The 17,369-nt window shown below is 45.3% G+C and overlaps 1 protein-coding gene across 1 annotated transcript in view; it reads left to right on the top strand.

The window, feature by feature from the left end:
* The first annotated feature begins 757 nt into the window (after positions 1–757).
* NRPA2 (nuclear RNA polymerase A2) overlaps positions 758–17,369 on the top strand; it is a 117,942-nt gene continuing 101,330 nt past the window's right edge. Inside the window, exons 1-12 of the mRNA XM_087395438.1 lie at positions 758–960; positions 1,052–1,140; positions 1,237–1,356; positions 1,785–1,861; positions 2,062–2,125; positions 15,179–15,249; positions 15,356–15,433; positions 15,558–15,603; positions 15,807–15,987; positions 16,172–16,224; positions 16,749–16,822; positions 17,082–17,199. Coding sequence (XP_087251564.1) covers positions 798–960; positions 1,052–1,140; positions 1,237–1,356; positions 1,785–1,861; positions 2,062–2,125; positions 15,179–15,249; positions 15,356–15,433; positions 15,558–15,603; positions 15,807–15,987; positions 16,172–16,224; positions 16,749–16,822; positions 17,082–17,199 — 1,134 coding nt within the window. The 5' untranslated portion in view covers positions 758–797. The remainder of the gene's footprint in view (positions 961–1,051; positions 1,141–1,236; positions 1,357–1,784; positions 1,862–2,061; positions 2,126–15,178; positions 15,250–15,355; positions 15,434–15,557; positions 15,604–15,806; positions 15,988–16,171; positions 16,225–16,748; positions 16,823–17,081; positions 17,200–17,369) is intronic.

Here is a 17,369-nt window from a genome sequence, read left to right as displayed (position 1 = left end):
AGATTTTAGACATAATTGAGTTTCGAGAAGTGTGCTCAGAGATGCACTAGATGTTGAAAGAGAAATTCACCTCTCGTGTCACTTAGAGATTTGCTAGAAATGTTATATTTGTGAGGATGTCTATCTTCGCCCCCCGCCCATAGGGCCATTTATAAAACATAGGATGTAATGGATGCCTATCTTTGCCCCCTCACCCTCCCTCACACACACATGGCCATCTATGAGGGGCACATTCGCCAGTGGCTTACATTGACATGTAGAAGGGAGACATCTCGGGGAATGGAACGCGGGGAGCTAACTTGGGTGGGTGAACGCCCAACCGCACGAGTTGTAGTTGCTGCACGATGATTACAACTATATGACATATTCAAAATGCTTAAACCCTTCTAACATAAAACATATTCAAAATGCATAAACCCTTCTAACATATTACATTTGTTAACCCCTAAAACACACCTACACACACATGTTTGGCCCTATCTAGGGGCACCCTATCTTGGGCCTACCCTGCAAGCAAGAGGATCGAGCATAACGTGGGCTTACAGTGCAAGCAAGAGGATCGAACATAAACTGGGCTGGTAAGGAGTGGGCTACCAACCTATAAAATATTAAAACTATGTAAAATATTCAAAATGCTTAAACCCTTACTTAAACCTATAAAATATTAAAACTATGTAAAATATGCAAAATGCTGAAATCCTTCCTTAAACCCCAAAGCTTAACGAACATAAGTCATCAAAGGGACGGTCTCCCCTTTCCCCTCCCTTCTCTCTCTCTCTCAAAGCTTGTGCATCTCCATGGTGCCAAAACAAGATCGTAGCAGCTCCGGCGTCCTTGAAGAATTGGTAAAGCCTCATGTCGAATCTTTCGATTACTTCGTCGAGCACGGCCTTCAACAGGCAGCGCTTCGTCTCCGGCCCGTTGAGATCACTCAAGCAGCCTCCAACACCAAGCTGCGCAATATCCATCCCTCAAACATTCTGCATTTGCTTGTGAGTTTCAAAAGTCCTGTCCTGCTTCTCTCCATCTTTTCCCTTGACAGATTTCGCACTCTGGATCGAACGACCGGTAATCAGCCCCCCCTTGAAGGACCAAAGTGAAAAAACACAATTTTTGGATCAACGCCTGCGACCCGCAGAGGTACCGCGTTACTCCCATTGGTTGGGAAATGTTTAATCAATCTAGAGCACAATATATGTTTTGTCAAATGGATAATTCAAGTGTTTTCGTGAGCAGTGCCGTCAAGCTGGCCTCACGTACAGGGGCCACTTTACTGCGGACGTATGTTTTCAGTGGAATGATCAAGCAGTAATGCGATTCAGTATGTCTTTCGGCCGTATTCCCGTGATGGTCATGGTACGCCACTAACAGGATCTTCACCAAAATAGCGTATGTTGGTCGGTACTTGCTCAGTCAACTGACCGAATACTTAGTGTATGGACGTTTTTCACCCAATCGTAAAGGTTACCAACCCTGCAGGCAATTAGCAAAGTCTGATAGGCACCAAATAATGACACTATATCGAGAAATGACAGGGAGAACCAGCTGACTATAGATTTTTTGATCCTGTAGTTTTAAGCAGTGTTAAGTTTTACAAAGGTATATATAGTGTTAAGTTTTTAGCCAGAGCTTTCTAGAAAACTGCAAGACCATATACGAATTCAATCTCTTAACTGCAAGCGCTACAGGATTTGGCTGTATTATTGTAGATAATTTGAATGGACCTCCATGAGAATAGAAATATAAGATGCGGTTGTATTCTTGGCATTGATTGATGAGTACAGTCTAGCGTATGCCATTTACGTGGTGCTGATCGTCAACAATTGATAGCTTCAAAGGAAGAAGCTTCTGAAGTGGGCGGGTAAAATTCACCATTTACCGTTCTTCAAGCAGTTGATTATTTTTCAAAAGAACATAGGAAAGGCGTTGTTTAATTTTGTGTCGTGCTATTTCACCTACAAGAGACTTTACATAATCTCACGTTTCATAACATTTTACTCATAAACAACGTAAACATCATATTAATCTCGAGGATACTAATCATTTGGAAAGCCTTGGCAGTTATTTCATCTGCAATGGGAATGAGCGCATCGTACGGCTGCTTATAGTGACCAAGCGCAACCACGTAAGCTTGGTCTTGTTCTTTTTTCTGAGTCATGCAATTCGTACTTGGTTTGCTATGCTTTAAGAAATTAGAATGATGTTTAATATACATACATGCCAACTTGAGCATTCACCTGAGCATTCTAGTGAGAGTCATGGTGTACAGGACTGTGTGAAGATTGGAATTGAAGTTGTGTATAACATTGCTACGTTAGACTCTCTTCATGGGGGAGAATACATCTATTATGAAGAGTCACATCGAGTGGGTGAAGAATTCATAGAGTGCAAGGGCTCATCTTCATTGTAATCGTCACATACAAATTCATTTATGAGATTGTGAATGAGAGTTTAGGCAAGGTAAATCACATTATGAAAATAAGACCCTGTCTACTGGAAGATCATTGATAGATTTTTGGAAGGTGAATCTGTGTCATTTTGTCTGCATTGTTAATTAAACATTGAATCTTTAGCGTGTTTGATTTTGTCAAAGTTTTATGTGTACTGTCAAGAAACACACATTATTGTTTGGAATGGTTTTTGAGTGGACTATCTTGAATTTTGAGAAAACACAAAACCAGTTTTGAAGAGTTATCAAGCTGAATATCTTGTATATTAAAGTATGCCACTGAAAATTCTACGTCCATTGCTTGCAATTGAGTTTTCAAAGGATACACACTAATTCTACCTTTGGCTTTGAGAAAACTCACATCTTTACTCAGACGAGAGACCAATGCTGGACTTTAACCAGTGTGGACACACTATGCTTCTGGTTCCGTGCTTCCTTGCAGCTAAGTTGCATAACAGAGTGGGAGTGTATACTGAGATATCGAACAGATAGGAAAGGGGAGAGAGAGAGCACAATTGCTGGGTCTTGGTTTGCAATAGCTCCCCATACGAAGGAAGTATTTCTGTATAGCTTAGAGATGTCAGATCTGCCAAAAAGTCAAAGTGTCCCATCAGAAGGCCACAGGTTTGCTTGCGCGCCCTTACCAATCCCATTGCTTAAGCCAACCTCTGCCTTCTGATGGCACACTTTGCCTTTTTGGTAGATCTGACATCTCGACACATAGCTGTACAGATCCTTCCGCATTTTTGGCCGGTACAAGTAGTGCTCTGGTTTCTCCAAACGTGATATTGATGTCTCTATGGTCACCTGTGAAGGTGTCATGGACATCATGGAGAAGAGCTTGTTGCTTATCTTTAAGCACACGTAATCTATGCTTGTAGAAGAGCCACCCATCTTGCATTGAGTAATGGCCGGGAGTGAGAGTTGTCGTGGTGAACAGATATTGAGTGCCAAACTCCGCAGAATCCGCGTATTGTACCTTCATAGAATCAAGGTCTTTTCCTTGAATCTTGAGCACAATGGCTCCCTAAATTGTCTGAATGGATGTTTTCCTACTGAAAGCATCGGCCACGGGGTTATTCTTTCAAGGGACATATTCGATCATACCTTTGAACTTTAAAAAATTTGACTCCATCTGGACTGCGGATCACTTCACTGTGAGCTTGGCAATGTGTGAACCCATTTCAAGGCTTGATGATCTGTTTTCACTGTGAAAGTTCGTCCATAAAGGAACGGCTTTCAATGCTTGAATGCCTGAATAATTCCAAGTAGCTCTCTATCATATACAAAATAATTAGTTTCGCTGTCATTCAACTTTTGGCTATATTAAGCCAGGAGTCTTTCTTCTTGTTGTAACATTGCCCTTGGCCACATTATTCGCATCTGTGATGACCAGGAACGGATCATCCCATGACACTATCTTCATAACTCTGTATGGTGGCCGACCTCTATAAGGCGCGGAGGGCTTGTAAAGCTGCACCGGTGACTGAAATCTTTGCTGGCGTGTCTTAACGCTTCAGTCCATATAGTGCTCTTCTCAATCTGCATACATACATTGGGTATTTGGGGTACACATACCCTTCCGGTTGATGCATATAAACTTCCTCATGTAAAGTGCCATATAGAAATGCATTCTTAACATCCATTTGCCAAAGTTTCCATTCATACATGCTTGCCAATGCAATTACTGTTCTTACGGTTGTTATCTTGACACGCAGGCTGAATGTCTCATCATAGTCAAGCTGTTGGAAAGGTCACCTCCCCATCTCTAAGCCCCCATAGTAGGAGAGCATTGGGGGGGGGGGTGAAGCTAGGGTTTGAGAGACTGACACATGAGCAGCAGCATGGCTGCCATGTGGGCAAGAATCAAAGAGAGAAGAGAGATGTACCAGAAGGGACCATCATGGCTGCATCAGATTGTGACCTTGAGAAGGAAAGACGGCGAGGTCAACAACTCCTGAATCTGGCCTGGCAAGAGGTGAATCATGAGCAGCAGGATGGCAAAGAGATCCCAAGAGGTAGGCGCTTGTATGGCGAGCCACATACAGGGGCCTGCTCAAGTCGGCTACTGCAAGGGGCCCAAGGGGCCTATAAAAGCAGCCCTTTGGAAGGGTATTCATTATCCAGCAACTCAGCAGAAAAGGCAGCACACAGGAGCAGCCAGAAGACACTTCCTTGGGCCTCATTCTGGAGGTGAAGGAGAGTAGTAGGTGTGCTGCAGACTGAGCTCTCAAGGGCTGAACCTTGGCTGTCATCTTGGACAGCAAGGTGCAAGGATCAAGGACGGAGAGTCTACATACGCTCGAGGTGGAGCACATGGGCTCGAGTCTAGAGATATCCAACAGATAGTAGAAGTACCTTGTGGCGGACAACACCTCCCGGATTGTGCTTCAGCATCAACTCTACAATCTTGATATGGAAGAAGGAGATACGGTACATAGCCATTTGACGAAGGTCAAGGTGGTGAGGGATCGGCTGGCAGCAATTGGTCAGAAGACAGACTCATGCCATTTGGCCTTGATGGTACTGAGGAGACTGCCTCGGAGTTTCAAGAGCTTTGTTACGGCTATGACAGCAGGACAGAGGACCAAACCTCTGACGTTTGAGGAGTTGTGTCCATTCCTGCTACAGGAGGAAGCTCGGGAGAAGCTCTACAGTGAGGACAAAGACGACAAGGCGATGCTGGCAAAGGATTCCGCTGGCAAAGGAAAGGGCAAGCCTAACAGTGGCAAGTCCAAGAAAGACGACTCTGACGACGAGGGGACTTCGAAGAGGAAGCATAAGAAGAAGTGCTTCTACTGTGATACGCTAGGACATTTTGCAAAGGACTGCAAAAAGAAAAAGGCGGATCTGAAAAACAAAAAGGAGTTTGACTCAGATTCAGAGGGAGAGGCCAAAGCAAATGTGGTAATTGAGGAGTTGTTCCTGGTGACATCACCGAGTGTTATCGAGGTCAGATATGTTGATCCAGAAATCACAGTGAGGATGTCTGACATAGAGATGTGGGTCGACGAGGAGTCAGATGCCTTTGTGAAGGTGAAGGACAGCATGGAGCACTTGGTACCTTCCAGGTGTGTGGCTGTTGACACTGACACGAGGGTGGATTCCATGGAAGGCCTTGGGGTCTCATGGTCAGATGGATGCTGGAGTTCAGAAGGGGACAGTACAGGATTACACAAGCGCTTGGTGGGTGCCTCAATGAGAGTTTGCTTTCAGAGCGAACATTCAGGTAGTACAACAGTCTGGTATGTATTTGATATACTGCATTTGAGCCTTTATAGCATGCTGTGGAGAGACTCTGCTCTTCATTTGTCTCAGGTGATAAGATATTGGAAGGAATTGGCCTTCTTCGAAGGCAGAAGGGGAAGTATTGGTGCTTCTTCAAATCTTGGACGCAGATTGCTAGAAGGTGATGGACAAAGAGTACTGAAGCCAGAAGAGTACCTGCTTGAGAACTCAGCGAGAGTTCATGGTCGAGGTTATCTGGAAATATTCATTGGTTGCAGACCTTGCCAAAAGGATGGGTTGAAACAGACCCTCAGAGCATGGTGCCTGGAAGACTCCAGGTGGTTCACTCATTATGAGGGGGACAACTGGAAGATCGTGGAGGCTGGGTTGCTCGAATTCGAAGGCAGGAATGTGACGGAAGGGGGTGGTGCCAGGAGGTGCTACCAGATATGGACCTGTGTACCAAGATGGTGTGCAGAAGCGGAACCAGAGCGGGTGGAGCAGGAGCCACTGGATGAAAAGCCAGGAAAAGATTTCGACACCGAAAGGTTCCAGAGGACTACGACCAGGGAGTTACTGGAGCATCGTCATCGATGTGTTGGCATTGGGCTGAGATGTGTCGGTGAGAGGGGGTGTTGGAAAGGTCACCTCCCCATCTGTAAGCCCCCAAATGAGGAGAGCGTGGGGGAGGAGACCTAGGGCAGGATGTGCCCAAGAGAGAAAAAGGAAAGTACCTAGACGCATCAAAGTGGCTGCAACACATGGCGTCGAGACCATGGCAGATGGCGATGCATACATGGCATAGATCTGGCCTGGAAGAGACATATCTGGAGCAGCACGAGATGGCGGGGTATCCCGGTGTACAAGCGCCTACATGGCAAGCTATCTGGCAAGGTGTGTGGGTAGGCACATGGCCTGCAGCATACCCTAAAGATGGCACAGGAATATGGCGGGACAGATCAGCAAACAGGTCGGCCAACAGTAGAGCTGGTTGGGGCTGGTTGAGCCAGCCAACCAGGCTTTGGTTAGGCTGGTCAAGAGGGCTGGGTCCCTGCATGGAACAAAGGCTGAAAAGGGCCTAGTGAAGTCCCTATATAGGGCCCTGGTTGGGGAGGTAGGGACAGCCAACCAGGTCGGTTTTCAGACAGACTGAGTCGGCCAAAATAGGGCTGATCAGTCGGTATTTTTGCGAGGCCTTAGGGCCTATAAAAGGAGAGGCTCTTGCCTCATTTTAGCATCCAGCAGTGCAGCTTCCAGCAGAGCAGAAAGGAGCAGCAGAGCACAACCCTTGGGGCCTACATCCAGAAGCTGAAGGAGTACCAGTGTTGCTGCAGACTTAGCTCAGTGTGAGGCTGAGACCTTGGCTGTCTTCTAGGGCAGCAAGGAGCTGAGGTCAAAGGACGGAAAGTCTACAGAAGCTCCAAGTGGAGCACGTGGGCTCGAGTCTAGAGATAGCCAGCTGATAGGAGAAGGACCTTGTGGTAAGATCATAGGACCACACCATTGGTGGGACTCTGGATTTGTCTCTCTTGTATTGTGTCCATAGTTTTGGACGGAAATATATATATATTTTGGTGGTTTCTCTATCTGGTTGGTTCATTGTCTATTGATGAGTCTGCACATCTATTGAATGCACATAAGTAAAGAAGTTTGTGATTCCACACCCACACCGCACACTGTGTGAGCTCCTGGGCATTACTATAAGTCTTCTGCTGCGTGTACCCTCTGTTGGGTCATTTCTAACAAGTTTTGGACGAAAATATAAGTTTTTGGTAGCTTCTATATTTGGTAGGATTATTGTCTATTGATGAGGCTGCACAAGTATTTGATACACACAAGTTAAAGAAGTTTGTGATTCCACTCCCCCACACACACAGTGAGAGCTCCTGGGCTATTCTATCAGTCTTCCACTGTGCGTTCGCTGTGTTGGTCGATTCACATGGTATTAGAGCCCAAGTAGGAGGCTCACAGGTGTGGGAGCCCGAAGGCAAGGACCTTGTTGAAGGAGGACCTTGATTCAGAAGCTCTTGGGAATCAACTTTCACGACTTGAGGACAGTGCCCTTGCGAGAACTAGGGTGACTTAGGTTCAGTCAGGTGCGTAAGGAGTTTTGGTCTACGGAAGGTTGAGTTTGTTTGACTTTGCTGTGTGGTTTAGCAGCAAAGATGTCGATCTCAAAAGCCTCTTCAGCCCCTTCTCTCCCTTCCTCCTCCCCCAGATTTCTGTCTTTCACCATCCCTAACTTCGAAGAGTCTGGGAAACTGGATGGGACAAATTACCTGATCTGGAAGGTGAAGATCCGGAGTTATTTAGTGGCTCGGAAGCTATGGAGTTGACAACGGGAGTGGAGGAGAAGCCGAAGGATATGATGGACAACAAGGGGAAGATACTCATACCAGTAGATGGAGAGGAGCTCGAAGGTTGGAAAGATAGAGATGCCCACGCCTTGGCATTGATCATAGGGACTACGGAGGACTCTGTACTTCCTCACATCTAGATGGCTGAGACGTCAATAGAGACGTGGGCCATTTTGAAGGATCTATACGAGATAGATAACACATCCCAGATCTTGCTTCTTCAGCATTAGCTCTACAACCTGGGTATGGATGAGGGAGATTCGGTACATGACCACTTAACGAAGGTCAAGGTGGTAAAGGATCAACTAGCATGGGTTGGTCAAAAGGTGGACTCGTGCCATTTGGCCTTGATGGTACTGAGGAGGCTAGCACGGAGCTTCAAAAGCTTCGTTATGATTGTGACAGCAAGAAAGAGGACCAAACCTCTCACTTTTGAGGAGTTGGGTCCAATACTGCTACAAGAAGAAGCTAGGGAGAAGCTCTACAACAACGACAAAGATGACAAGGCGTTGTTGACAAAGGATTACATTGGCAAAGGGAAGGCAAGCCAAAACATGGCAAGTCCAAGAAGGATGACTTTGATGACAAGGACACTTCCAAGAGGGAGCAGAAGAAGTGGTATTGTGACTCGCCAGGCCGTTTTGCGAAGGATTGCAAAAAGAAGGCGGCGGATCAGAAAAACAAGGAGAAGGAGTTCGATTTAGATTCAGAGGGTGAGACAAAAGCCAAAGCTAATGTGGTAAGCGAAGAGCTGTTCTTGGTGACATGTCTGAGTGTTATTGAGGTCATATATGCCGACCTAGAAACCACAGTGATGATGTCTAACATTGAGATGTGGGTTGACGAGGAGTCAGAAACCTTTGTGAAGGTGAAGGACAGCATGGAGTGCTTGGTATCTTCCAGGTGCGTGGTGTTGATACTGACACACGGGTGGATTCCATGGAGAGCCCTAGGGTTTCATGTTCAGATGGATTGTGTAATTCAGAATGTGGATAGTACATGATTACACAGGTTTTTGGTATGTGCCTCGATGAGGTGCATGGTTTGCTTTCAGAGCAAGCACATAGGCAGTACGATGATCTGGTATGTACTTGATATTCTTAGTTTTCATCCAAGTTGTGGCTTGCTGGTATTGCGATAATTCTTTCTATCTTAAATGGTGCGTTGCCCTATCAGCTAGATATAGATTTAGATGCTCGTTTGGGAGAGACTAAAATGAAATAAGCAGTTGTAGCTTGAATGAAGAGATTTGGACTACTTTTTGATTAGCCTTCTCCTTTAGTGCTAGCCTTCGTCATGGTTGAGTTTGCCCTTCACCTCCGGAGTGCCGACAGAAACTCAGTACGAAGACTTTGTATAAATGGATTGTAAACTACTCGGTGCTTTTTATCAATTCAGACAACGGATTTTGCAGAGGCGTTTGAATGAAATGATTGTGAGTTGCCAAACACATATACTTGAACTTAAGAGTTTGCAATTAAGCTGGAATTAAGACTTATACAGCTTAAACACAAAGTGACATCATTGGAAATTGCAATATGATTGAGGGGCCAAGACGGCGGCCCCCCCCCCCCCCCATCCAGGCTATTTTTATTCTTGAAAATGGAGATACAAGACCAAGGTGCAATGCACCTTCCAAACTGATGAACTCAGTGAAAGCCTAGGACCTAGATACAAGACTCAAGAGCATATGTACAAGGTAGACAACAAAAGGAGGACTCCAAGGTTTCAACTCTTGGCTTGCCCAATCCACAAGGAAGAAGCCTGCAACAATCACCACTTACATCCAACATTAGAGGCAAGCACTAGTTTCTAGAAAGATAGTAGAAACAACATGAAATAGTGCTGTAAATGAGATAAACTTGACAATACAGACTCCCTTCGTGATTTGACCCTTTTGTAGATGAAGTCCTTGATGCCTCTGAAGCTACCTTGGGTGAGGAGAGTGTGGAAATGGGGCTGGAATGAAAACAGCTTAGAAAAAACAGCCTGTAGGCTAGAGAGAGAAAGCCTTTATGGAGTGGTAGCTGTAGAGAGAGAGTGCCAATGCTGATCCCAAGGGAGGGGATGTAAGAGAGGAGCTGCTGCTGTTCTAGAGGTGCACAGAAAGGCAGATTTCTGCAAGGGGAATGGGCTGGAACAGTAGAGAGAGAAATTCTGCAGTAGAGAGAGAAAGACTGCAGCAGGAGAGAGAAAGGGGCTGTGGCTGCTCCAGGCTAGGAGAAGGAGAGAGGATGCTGATGCTGTTCCAGAAGAGTTGAGAGGGGGCAGATTTTTGGAGAGGAGGGGCTGGAACTGTAGAGGGAGATTGTGCTGTTGTAGAGAGAGAATGTGCTGCTGAGGTGAGAGAATGGCTCGGGGAGAAGCTGGCTGCACCCAAGGAGCTGGAGAGGTTCTGCTGCATCAACCAAAAGGAGAGAGAAGAAAAGTGACGAATTTCTCATGTAGGTAATGAAGGGGAGAGGCCTTCTTTTATAGGCTTAGTCCCCCCCCCAGGCTTAGAGTGGAAGGTGGACACTTGTCCCAGATTTTTGGTGGGCTGCAGTCCCAAAGAGAACAGCCCACAACCTGCCCCAAATCTACCAGATTTGGGGCCAGACACTTGGCCTGCATGCCCTGCCACTTGCCATGCATGCTGCCACATGTGTGGGACAGGTGGACTGACCTGCCAGCTCGGATTCCATGTGGCAGTCTGCCACGTGTCACTCCCAAAAACCCTAAAATTTCAAAGTTCGCACCCACGGGTTTCTAACAGCTTGGACTATCTATTGACGTTCTCTAAGGTCATAATTGAGCCATACTGAGCTCATTTGTTGTATCTCCATTACTCTTGGCATGCTGCCAGGCTTACACCCAAAGCTCAGGGAACATTCTCTTGAATGTGGTCCTAGGTTAGTATGCAATCTGTGCATTTGATTGGTCCCATGTTTGGGTACTCAGGCGGGGTGTGGTTTCCAGATGTCCCTCTCAAAGAGAGGCCATCACTCTTGTGGGTCACTAATGCCCATAACCCCAAGCAAGGGGGTCCACCTTTAAATGCTAGACCTAGTCCCCATTGACTGTAACTGGACAGTAGGAAAACATTTCATTTCTTAATAAGCATACTATTGAAAAACAAAAAGAAATAGTACCAAGCAAGTGGATACATGTTGAAGCAGGATGACATGGATGCTCAAGTATGTGTGGGTGTGTGGATTTGTATGTTTGAGAGCATACCTTTATACTATGGTCTACACCCACTGTTGGGCACTGATGATGTCAATGGGGATGTCATAGTAGCTAGTGCCTGCTATGCGTGATGGAGTTTATGGTTTTCAATCTTGTGAGTGACTCTCGTGAGATTGAAATTGCACTATGTTGTGTTTTTAGAGGATGAGTTTGGGAATGTTCCTGGATTCATCTAGGTATATGAGCCTTTATAGCATGCTGTGGAGAGAATCTGCTCTTCGTATGTCTCAGGTAATGCGAGATTGGAAGGAATGGGCCTTCTTCGAAGGCAGAAGGGGAAGTGAGGGTGCTTCTTCAAATCTCGGACACAGATTGCTGGAAGGTGATGGACAAGGTGTACTCAAGCCAGAAGAGTACCTGCTTGAGAGCTCAATGAGAGTTCGTGGTCCAGGTTATCTGGAGATATTCTTTTGTTGCGGACCTTGCCAGGGGAAGGATGGGTTGAAACAGACTCTCAAGGCATGGTACTTGGAAGACTCCAGGTTGTTCACTCATTATGAGGGGGACAGCTGGAAGATCGTGGTGTGTGAATTGCTCGAGTTTGAAGGTGGGAACGTGACTGAAGGTGGTGGTGTTAGGAGGTGCCATGAGAGATGGATCTGTGTACTAGGATGGTGTGCACGAGCGGAACGAGACCTGGTGGAGTAGGAGCAACTGGATGAAAAGCTAGGAAAAGATTTCGACATCAAAATATTCCGGAGGACTACGACGAGGGAGTTACTAGAGTATTGTCATCGACATGCTGGCATTGGGCCTAGATGTGTTGGTGAGAGGGGTGTTGGAAAGGTCACCTTCCCATCTGTAAGCCCCCATATGAGGACCTTGAGAAGGAAAGATGGTGAGGGCAACAACTCCTGAATCTGGCCTGGCAAGAGGTGAATCATGAGCAGCAGGATGGCAAAGAGATCCCAAGAGGTAGGTGCTTGTATGGCGAGCCACGTGGCATCGGGTGTTGCAGGAAAGTGACTTGGAGCAGGCCCTGTATGTGGCGCAACATGGACGGGGTGACCAGCAGCCTGGTCGGCCAGGTATAGGGCTGGTTCCAGTCAGCCTACCATGCCTAGAACAGGGCAGGACAAGAGGGGCTGGACCCTGCAATAAATGGAGGGCTTTATGCCCTGGAACAAAGGCTTGGAAAGGGCCAATAAAGACCCTTATATAGGCCCCTGGTAGGGCTGGTAGGGGCAGCCAACCAGTCGGTTTCTTGGGGCAGACAAAGTCGGTTTTCTGGTCTGGAAAAGTCGGCTACTGCAAGGGGCCCTAGAGGCCTATAAAAGCAGCCCTTTGGAGGGGCATTCATTATGCAGCAACTCAGCAGACAGGAGCAGCCAGAGGACACTTCCTTGGGCCTCATCCTGGAGGTGAGGGAGAGTAGGTGTGCTGCAGACTGAGCTCTCAAGGGCTAACCTTGGCTGTCATCTTGGACAGCAAGGTGCAAGGATCAAGGATCAAGGAAGGAGAGTCTACATATGCTCGAGGTGGAGCACCCGGGCTCGAGTCTAGAGATATCTGACAGATAGTAGAAGTACGTTGTGATAAGATAAAAGTACCACGCTCTGGTGGGACTTTGGATCTATCTTGCTAGCTAAACCGACAAGGAGCAGTGTATGTAGAGCACAAACAATAGATCAAGAGATACTCTTTATGTATTCGACTCAAAAACGGAGATGACAACCAAGCCTCATCGCTACTGCGCTTGTTGGCTTTACAACTGATCTAGATGATCGACTCAAAGAAACTATGGACCCTATTGACTCTACTAACAGCTGCTAGAGCTCACGAAGAGCTAGACTCAATACACAAGCTCAAGGCCTTCGACAAAGAGACCGAGACCTGCTGCGCCATACTTGTAGCAAACCACCGTCACGACCACCAACTTGAATCTCCATGACCTCCACGTGCTGATCAACCGCCATGCATCTTGAGTTCTAGAAAGGTCTCCATACACTATACGATCCACGTAGCTCTCCATTCAACCGCCAATCACCATGCACGCCTTGCATGGTCCAATCACAAGGCTCTCAAACAACAAACGTGATCAATGGTGGAGGTGTAAAAACAAACACCCTCCTCAAACCTTAGTCTGCCACTAAGTCACTCCATGAGGACGACCATGGAATCATAGAATTCCTTCATCTCTCTCTTTTGTTGTGTCCATAGTTTTGGACGGAAATATAAGTTTTTGGTAGCTTCTATATTTGGCTTGATTATTGTATATTAATGAGTCTGCACAACTATTTGATGCATATAAGTTAAAGAAGTTTGTGATTCCACTCCCACACACACACACTGTGTGAGCTCCCGGGCTATTCTATCAGTCTTCCGCTGTGCGTACGCTCGGTTGATCAATTTCTAACACAAGCCATACTTTTGTGCATATCCTTTAGCAACTAATCTTGCTTTGCTATTCTCCACAGTATGATCTGACTTACACTTCACTTTTTACACCCATTTACAGCCAATAGCATTCTTACCTTCCGAAAGTTTCACAAGCTTCCAAGTATCATTCTTGACTAGGGTATCCATCTCCTCATTCATAGCTTTTCTCCAATCTGAATTTTTTACTGCTTCATCAAAGGAAGTGGTTTCCACATGTACTCTTGAAGTGATATAAGCATAATGCATTCTCATGTAACCATTGTATGTCAATCTATCCACGGGATGTTTGACCCTTTTGCGAACTCTTCAATGGTTGTACACTTGACATTTATTTTCTAGCATGTGGTGGCATATATTTTGTTGCATGCTTGATATCCTGAGATTTAACAAGCTGTAATTCACTGCCTTCATCTTCTTATGAGCCAATGGAAATATGAGTGATTTTATGTATTGTATCATCCCCATGGCCACAAACTCACCATCTGGCATCTTATCTTTATGAGTAAACCATTCACCACCCTCTTCCTCTCCTCCTAAGGCTAAAGTACGGATTCTTCTTTGAAGGTTGATCTCCTTGCTCATTGCACGCATCTTGAGGTGAAGGGTACGGCCGTTTTTGCTGCATTTTGGACCTTGATTGGTGGCTGGCTCGTTCTCCAAGGCTGCCAAGGTTAGCCCTTAGGTTCCGTATGGACTGTACGGAGCCTTTAAAGCAGCTGTACGGCTCCTTGCTGCACGAAAATCGAGGCCTTTGGCTGACCATACGGACCTGTTTCATGAGGTTGCATGGTTGCTGCACACTCCAAGGTGCTGTACGGATGGATTGCACGGCTGACTGCACACCTTTCAAGGTCAATTTTCTGGCTGTACGGATGCCATTAATGCTGCTGCTGCACGGATACTAAAGGCTGCTGTATGGATGTTTATTCACTGCTGTACGGGATTCTACTGCTGGCTGTACTGATGCCATTAATGCAGCTGCTGCTGTACGGACAGCTTGGGCACTTTCTTCAAAGGCTTGTTCACACATTTCAGGGATAGGTTGCGGGTGGACCCTGCCATGGCAAACTAGCTCCTTCTCTCTTGTCCAACCCTTGTTGTATGTACAAATTTCATTCCTAAATAAATAAATAAATACCGGAAGGGGCGCCAAGCGTTTGGGGCCAGTGTGGTGTCTAGTACTTGGTTTCATTGAGCAGGGGCACATCCAGTTATTTCTCAAATTGTTTTTAAGTGGTATTGTTTAAAGTTAAGTGGCTGGAAATGATGCAATGTGGCTGTGAATAATGAATATGCAATGATAGTTATGGTCTACTGCCCTTTAGGAAACTGAAGGCCAGTTACAGTTAGCATTGTCCAATGAGTGATTAGGGTTGAAGGGGTTGATTATAAGAACACTTTTATCAGGCTAGCTTTTATGCTATAAGTCTTGAAGCTATGCTTATGAGCTGAGGAAAGATTTGACACCTTCATCGAGTTATGTGGAGGGATGGATTGCCTGTTTTGATTTCCCTTGTGCTTAACTGCTTTTGAACAGGTCGTTGCTGTGCGGCGAAGTTCATACAAAAACAGAGGGCCGTCATACACAGACATCGGTGTTCTGATCAGGTCATTGACAAACATATTTTAATTCGCCTTTCTATGTCCTGTCAATGGTGTGATTCTTCCACAGCTACGATTATACCAATCTGAGATAATTTCTTGCCAACTGCAGGTGTGTCAGGCCAGATCAGTCATCTGTTTCGATCCGGTTGTACTATTTACAGTACGGTAGTGCAACCATAGCCTTCTCGTATGTATCACTTTATGCAACAACTGTTTGAAGCTTTCCTTGGACCCTGTGCTGCATATATGGTGTTTTTTTTTGATTGACGTAATATGTTCTCTCTGCTTGGCCACTGGGCACTGGTAAACAGACTTCGGCGTCAGGAATATCTGATTCCTGTGGGGATCATTTTAAAGGTTTGCTAGCTTGACCCTCTCAAACTCTTGTAGATCATGCATGAGTTTTGATTGCTCGACTGCATGACCTTCTTAGTTTGCTATGGCTGAACGGTTTGCAAGTAACGGGAGTAGATACATTTGTGCAGCAATGTTCTGATGTTCTCAAATCTTCTCAATGGGCAGCAAGCGTCTGTAGATTGTTATAATGTGCAGTTTTGCAGGCATTGTCCAATACACAAGACAAGGAAATATTTGAGCTTTTGACGTCAGTGTACCGTCAGAGTAACACAGGCAAAAGAGGGGCTGTTGGCACCCAATTGGTCATCCAAAGAGCTCAAATTATTTTGGAGGAAGTGAAACAACTTGGCCTGTTCACGCGAATACAGTGCCTTGAGTACATTGGTGAGTGTAGAGACCATTTTAGTTTCCTGCATTCAGCAACAACCCAGTCAATGGATTACTGGTGTGAATTTTTGACTTGTGCATTTTTCCAAGTCAAAACTTGATGCAAAAATATATTCTCCTGAGTTTTATAAGGTCTGTTTCTAATCCCAGACATAAGCGGACAATTTATTTGTTTTCTCAGGGGAGCGGTTTCATCCTGTGCTGGATGGTGTGGAAGACCAACCTTCAGTAGTGGTAGGGTCTGTGGGCTGCTCTTCTTTGCCATGCCATAAGGTTCCTCAATCTAGCTAATGGGATTATGGGAATGCAAGAAGTAAGACCATGCAGGGAGGACCTTCTGAGGTTGTAATGAGATAACATATTATGTCATGTGACTACCATACGTGGCATAATCTGGTAATATGGGGCAGGAAGTGTCTTTATTTGGTCTCCAATCTTCGTAACAAAGAGCTGACCTTAGTCACTTGGCAAGTTGGTTCTAAATTTTGCAATTCTTTGATTCGAGTTGAAAAAGAGTGCTTGGTCATGTGGTTAGCACTTTTAGAAATATATGAAGTAAGCACTATTGAAAAAGGTCATTATTTTTTACAAGTATATGAGCTAATCAAAATATTAGTGCACATTGGATGGAACACATTGAGCTTGTAATAGTTGATGCCTGCTCATATCTCCTTGTATGCATTCTCTGCTTGCGTCCACCAATAAGTAAAGCAAAGTTGTTATTTTTCTAAATTGAAACATGTTGCACATCTTTGCAGGTCGGGGAAAGAGTGCTCGAAGATTACATATTTGTGCATCTGGAAAAATGTATTGATAAATTCAACCTTCTCATGTGAGTATATAATGCATCCTTTATGTGTGGTGAGTCTATACAATCTCTACCTTCTCATGTGGTTATATGTTAGCCATTGATGCAAAATTAGTTTTAGATGTGACCAATAGCTTGCTTTAAAGTTTTGGCAAGTAGGTGGGTGGAAGCTTCGATCATGTTTGGGTTGACTATTTTTTTGATTTTGTAGTCCTAAGGTTCAGAACTCTTGGTTCCTCTGAATTTTATATGCTTTGTTGGATTGTTTGTTTTCGTACTACAGCTTCATGTTACAAAAGCTTTTTGCCGTGGCCGACCAAACAGCTGCCACAGACAATATAGATGCCCTCTCCCATCAAGAAATCTTATTACCGGGTCATCTGCTTACTATGTATGCCAAGGCAGGTGCATTTTTGTATTTAAGCAACTGTAATAGGAAGGAAAATTTTTGGGCTATTTATGTGTAATGGGAAGGATACCTGCGCTACTGAATGGTAGTTTACATAATAAAATTGTGAGTGAAATTGAGTTTGGTTTGTGCTTCTGGCTGGCCCTGTAACAATCTTCTCTT

The sequence above is a fragment of the Dipteris shenzhenensis genome, chromosome 24, assembly GCF_047967505.1.
Source record: "Dipteris shenzhenensis isolate YYH24624 ecotype China chromosome 24, Dip_SZ_1.0, whole genome shotgun sequence".
In the NCBI taxonomy this organism is placed as follows: Eukaryota; Viridiplantae; Streptophyta; class Polypodiopsida; order Gleicheniales; family Dipteridaceae; genus Dipteris; species Dipteris shenzhenensis.
This window is presented reverse-complemented; position numbering and strand designations above follow the sequence as displayed.